We start from the raw sequence: 6,328 nt of genomic DNA on the forward strand, positions 1-6,328 counted from the left end.
GGATAAATGATACATAGCTTGCGGAGTTAGTTCAGTCAGATATACTCGAGGGGTTTAATGCCGTGCTCAAGGGCACATTCATATACTCAAGGTTTGAATATGCTGCATTAGTATGTGGGTGTATTCAGTGTGTGCAAGACCCACACGTCATTCGCTGATGTGGCAGTCAGCTGACCAATTGGGCGGGCTACTTAAGCTCACTAGACTGCATGCTCTTCCTGCCTTCCTTCTGCTATGGTTCCTGGTTGTTATGTGATGTTTGCTCCCACTGCCACCCCAGCACCACCGGTGGGCTCTGTTATTTATGCTCCCCATGGGGGTTTTATTGTATATCTATCTCCCTGCTCTTAATGTTTGTTGTATTGTATTCTCATACTATAATAAATATTGGTTAAATCTATTCGTGAGTTGTCTGACTGAAATTATATTTATTCTCTCTGTAGCTGTTGTCCAAACTTCAAGATGGAGTGTGTGATCTTTCTACTTTTTCTGTTTTGTGGTTTTGTTTTGTGGACCACGTGTGTCGAATTTGAAGTTGGTAGGGCGAACGGTTCTCGAGTTATACGTGGATTATAGACGTACACACGTACAGTACGTACAGAGACTTGGTGCATTTATAGATTTATTATTATACTATTTTACCCTCTATCCTCACCATTGTTTAATGCATTTGTGGTTTTACTTCACCTTATACTTTTGTTTTAGTTTATTTCCAGAATATATTTTTAATTCATGGCTATTTTGAATCTGGGCCCCACGTTAAAATGATTATTAACTATGCAGCTCTAATGACATACAGCCTGTGTCAGTCTCATACAGGAAGTGAGTCGTCATCCAACAGCAGGAAGGAAATGCTTCCGAAACCTGTCACCATAGTGACCAGCGAGTCATCCTCCGCCTGCTTCGTGCGACCCGAAGAGTTCAGTTTTGCATCCGGCACCACTCAGACACCTGCCCAGGTACTAGACCATGTTGTCACCACTCATCAGACACCCGCCCAGGTACTAGACCATGTTGTCACCACTCACCAGACACCTGCCCAGGTACTAGACCATGCTGTCACCACTCAGACACCTGCCCAGGTACTAGACCATGTTGTCACCACTCAGACACCTGCCCAGGTACTAGACCATGTTGTCACCACTCATCAGACACCTGCCCAGGTACTAGACCATGCTGTCACCACTAAGACACCTGCCCAGGTACTAGACCATGTTGTCACCACTAAGACACCTGCCCAGGTACTAGACCATGTTGTCACCACTTATCAGACACCTGCCCAGGTACTAGACCATGTTGTCACCACTCATCAGACACCTGCCCAGGTACTAGACCATGCTGTCACCACTCAGACACCTGCCCAGGTACTAGACCATGCTGTCACCACTAAGACACCTGCCCAGGTACTAGACCATGCCGTCACCACTAAGACACCTGCACAGGTACTAGACCATGTTGTCACCACTTATCAGACACCTGCCCAGGTACTAGACCATGCTGTCACCACTCAGACACCTGCCCAGGTACTAGACCATGTTGTCACCACTCATCAGACACCCGCCCAGGTACTAGACCATGTTGTCACCACTCATCAGACACCCGCCCAGGTACTAGACCATGCCGTCACCACTCATCAGACACCTGCCCAGGTACTAGACCATGCCGTCACCACTCATCAGACACCTGCCCAGGTACTAGACCATGTTGTCACCACTTATCAGACACCTGCCCAGGTACTAGACCATGCTGTCACCACTCATCAGACACCTGCCCAGGTACTAGACCATGTTGTCACCACTTATCAGACACCTGCCCAGGTACTAGACCATGCTGTCACCACTAAGACACCTGCCCAGGTACTAGACCATGTTGTCACCACTTATCAGACACCTGCCCAGGTACTAGACCATGTTGTCACCACGCATCAGCCCCCATTCCCAGGTACTAGACCATGTTGTCACCACTCATCAGACACCTGCCCAGGTACTAGACCATGTTGTCACCACTCATCAGACACCTGCCCAGGTACTAGACCATGCCGTCACCACTCATCAGACACCTGCCCAGGTACTAGACCACGCCGTCACCACTCATCAGACACCTGCCCAGGTACTAGACCATGCCGTCACCACTCATCAGACACCTGCCCAGGTACTACACCATGTTGTCACCACTCATCAGACACCTGCCCAGGTACTAGACCATGCCGTCACCACTCATCAGACACCTGCCCAGGTACTAGACCATGCCGTCACCACTCATCAGACACCTGCCCAGGTACTAGACCATGTTGTCACCACTCATCAGACACCCGCCCAGGTACTAGACCATGCCGTCACCACTCATCAGACACCTGCCCAGGTACTAGACCATGCCGTCACCACTTATCAGACACCTGCCCAGGTACTAGACCATGTTGTCACCACTCAGACACCTGCCCAGGTACTAGACCATGCTGTCACCACTCAGACACCTGCCCAGGTACTAGACCATGCCGTCACCACTCAGACACCTGCCCAGGTACTAGACCATGCCGTCACCACTCAGACACCTGGCCAGGTACTAGACCATGAGGTCACCACTCATCAGACACCTGCCCAGGTACTAGACCATGAGGTCACCACTCATCAGACACCCTCCCAGGTACTAGACCATGCCGTCACCACTCATCAGACACCTGCCCAGGTACTAGACCATGCTGTCACCACTCAGACACCTGCCCAGGTACTAGACCATGTTGTCACCACTCAGACACCTGCCCAGGTACTAGACCATGTTGTCACCACTCATCAGACACCTGCCCAGGTACTAGACCATGTTGTCACCACTCATCAGACACCTGCCCAGGTACTAGACCATGTTGTCACCACTCAGACACCTGCCCAGGTACTAGACCATGCTGTCACCACTCAGACACCTGCCCAGGTACTAGACCATGTTGTCACCACTCATCAGACACCTGCCCAGGTACTAGACCATGTTGTCACCACTCAGACACCTGCCCAGGTACTAGACCATGTTGTCACCACTCATCAGACACCTGCCCAGGTACTAGACCATGTTGTCACCACTCATCAGACACCTGCCCAGGTACTAGACCATGCCGTCACCACTCATCAGACACCTGCCCAGGTACTAGACCACGCTGTCACCACTCATCAGACACCTGCCCAGGTACTAGACCATGTTGTCACCACTCATCAGACACCTGCCCAGGTACTAGACCACGCTGTCACCACTCATCAGACACCTGCCCAGGTACTAGACCATGCCGTCACCACTCATCAGACACCTGCCCAGGTACTAGACCATGATGTCACCACTCATCAGACACCCGCCCAGGTACTAGACCATGTTGTCACCACTTATCAGACACCCGCCCAGGTACTAGACCATGTTGTCACCACTCATCAGACACCTGCCCAGGTACTAGACCATGTTGTCACCACTCAGACACCTGCCCAGGTACTAGACCATGCCGTCACCACTCATCAGACACCTGCCCAGGTACTAGACCATGTTGTCACCACTCAGACACCTGCCCAGGTACTAGACCATGTTGTCACCACTCAGACACCTGCCCAGGTACTAGACCACGCTGTCACCACTCATCAGACACCTGCCCACCTGACCATGGGTTCCCAAACTTTGAGAATCACAGATAATTTCGGGACCCAAATCCAAAATCACTTCTTGCTGGTACTTCACACAAGTTCACAGAGACCACCACGACCACATCCATTTTATTTTTTTATGATTTGTTTTTTGGCTTTTGTGCCTTTATTGATAGTTACAGTGAAGACAGAGTAGACAGGAAAGAGGGAGAGAGACAAGGGGGAGAAACATGCAGCAAAGGTCGTCATGAACGGGACTCGAACACGCGGCGCGCTGTCAGGCCAGAGCCTATAATGTGGCATGCGCCTGGACAACTAGGCCAGCGGGCGCCCCAAGACCACATCAATTTTAAAGTGAGGGACACAATGTAATTAATTACATTCATCTATCTGTTCCCAAGTTTGACTTGATTGTTATAACTGCATGTCGTGCAGTGGTTCTGGCCTCCGGGCCGGTGTGTTAGTTCTATTCTACCAGACAGTTAATTATACTAGACCTGTACGTGCCCGTCGGCCACCGGCCTACTTGGGATGATGCAACTTGGGAACCTAATAATACCCGTCGTCAACTTGTCATAGCACCCATTTTTACTGTACTCTGTATCTGTCTGCCTGTGTACGAAGAGTGCAAACTGACTGTGAAAAGTGGACTGATTAAGTAATCAATTGGCAGGTGTGTGGTTGCCATGGCAATCAATTGGCTGAGGCAGAGGCTGGAAATTGCACAGGTGAGGGGATTTAGGCTGATTAGGCCCACTGGCAGAGCCTGACCAGAGCCTTTTGTGGCTGTCCTGGAGAACTGTGGGTCCGACCGACTCGATACCGGGCACTGCAGTCTCTGTGGGGGTGTGGAACGTGTGTATCGAATTTGAAGTTGGTGGGGCAAACGGTTCTCGAGTTACGTGCATTACAACCGTACACACACACACACGCACGCAGAGACGTGGCGCATTTATAATAGGATTACTCACTGTGGTCCCAGGTCAAAAATGAGTCCTCGAATATACGTTAGTTTGGCTGGTTTTTATATCCTACCAGGCCCTCTAGTGCCGTTGGTTTTATATCCTACCAGGACCTCTAGTGCTGTTGGTTTTATATCCTGCCAGGACCTCTATATTTCTGCTGGTTTTGACAGGGGACCAGGTTTGAGAACCCCTGTGTTTTAGACTAATCTAAAATGTGTTGAACTGAACTGACAACACAGCAGGAGCGACGCAAATCAACGTATACATTTATTTTGGTAATGCCTCCATTCATATAGGTTGAGGAATGAATTTACGCTGAAAAATTGGCTTTAAAAAAAATGGTTTAAGAAAAAGAAAAATGTGTGATAATCATGCTCAGTGTGCACAAACAGCAGTTTAAATTCATGTGAATTAATAGCCCAAAACAATCGCTCCCGGTGTGTACAGACCTACTTCCTAGTCTCACTGACACCCTGCTATCCATTGCTCCATCCCCCCCCATTTCCTCGTTCTCTTCCCCCCCAGATCCACGCTAGGCCGGCGCAGCACCAGCTCACGCAAGCGACGGTCGTGTTGAATCCCCCGGCGGCTCCCCTGCCTGCAACTCCCCCTGCTCCGCCTAGCCCTCCTCCTGCCTCGTCTCCCCGGTCCCCTCTGTCGCCCACCATTTCCCTGCTGGAGGAGGGAGACCTGCGCAGCCTGGACCCGTGCAAGGACCTTTGGGGCTCGCGCGGCTACGAGGACTACCGGCGTGCGGGGTCCACCAGGACCATGGTCGGGGGTCTGACGGGGGGCGTGGTGGTGCCGGACAAGCCGGATCTGTGCGTGGTGCGCTTCGAGAAGGACCTGGCCGGCGTGGGCACGGCGGGCTGCGAGGTGACGGTGAGCCTGGACAGCAAAGGCTCGCGGCGCCTCTCCTCCTCGTCGCCCACCTGCGTTGGGTCGTCCGCGTCGGGGGCGGGGTCGCCACCGTCGGGCGCTGGCTCGCCCCGCGAGGAGACGGGGAAGGGCTCGCTCTCCTCCCCCTGCTGCATCCACTCCACGCTGGCCACGCCCCGGTCGCGGACTCGGAAGAGAGGAGGGGGAGGGGGAGGAGGAGGGGCCAGTGCCGGCGACGCGGGGGCCATCTCCCCGGACGACGACGACAACAACAGCCCCTGTCCCGCGCAGGGCGGCTCGTCGTCGTGCTCGTCGCGCTGCGTGTACTGCCGCTCCGTCTTCAGCGCCTCGGAGAACGGCCGCGGCCGCTGCCGGGACGCCCCGGACCCGGCGCTGCACTGCCTGCGCCAGTGGACCTGCGTGTGGTGCGCCGAGAGCCTGCTCTACCACTGTATGTCGGACTCCGAGGGCGAGTTCTGGGAGCCCTGCTCGTGCGAGGACTCGTTGCAGGGGGGCCACCCGCACCCCCTCTGCTGCGCCCGCTGGCTGGCGCTGCTGGCCCTGTCGCTCTTCGTGCCCTGCATGTGCTGCTACCTGCCTTTGCGCGCGTGCCTGCAGTGCGGGGAGCGGTGCGGCTGCTGCGGCGGGAAGCACAAGGCGGTCCGATGAGGGCCAGGCCGGGGGGAGGGGGGGTGGGGGTGGGGTTATCACTCTGACTGGTGGGGGGGGGGGGGGGGGGGGGGGGGGGCGAGGAGAGCAGAGAGAGAGAGGCGGCACCTGTAAGGAATGAGGATCGCAGTGCTTTAGATGTTGGGGGGAAGGTCCCAGAGCTCTGACGTGGCCCTTTGAAGCCCCACATAATGGCCTTCC

General features: G+C 54.0%; 1 protein-coding gene across 1 annotated transcript; it reads left to right on the plus strand.

Moving 5' to 3' along the window:
* Positions 1-788: 788 nt before the first annotated feature.
* On the plus strand, positions 789-6,127 carry spred3 (sprouty related EVH1 domain containing 3; the record flags this gene model as incomplete). Its single annotated transcript, XM_079514546.1, has 2 exons — positions 789-959; positions 5,105-6,127. 2 exons carry the CDS (start codon positions 789-791, stop codon positions 6,125-6,127), a joined length of 1,194 nt encoding a protein of 397 aa, XP_079370672.1.
* Positions 6,128-6,328: the final 201 nt, after the last annotated feature.

The sequence above is a fragment of the Electrona antarctica genome (genome assembly GCF_951216825.1).
Source record: "Electrona antarctica genome assembly, chromosome: 11".
Taxonomy (NCBI): Eukaryota; Metazoa; Chordata; class Actinopteri; order Myctophiformes; family Myctophidae; genus Electrona; species Electrona antarctica.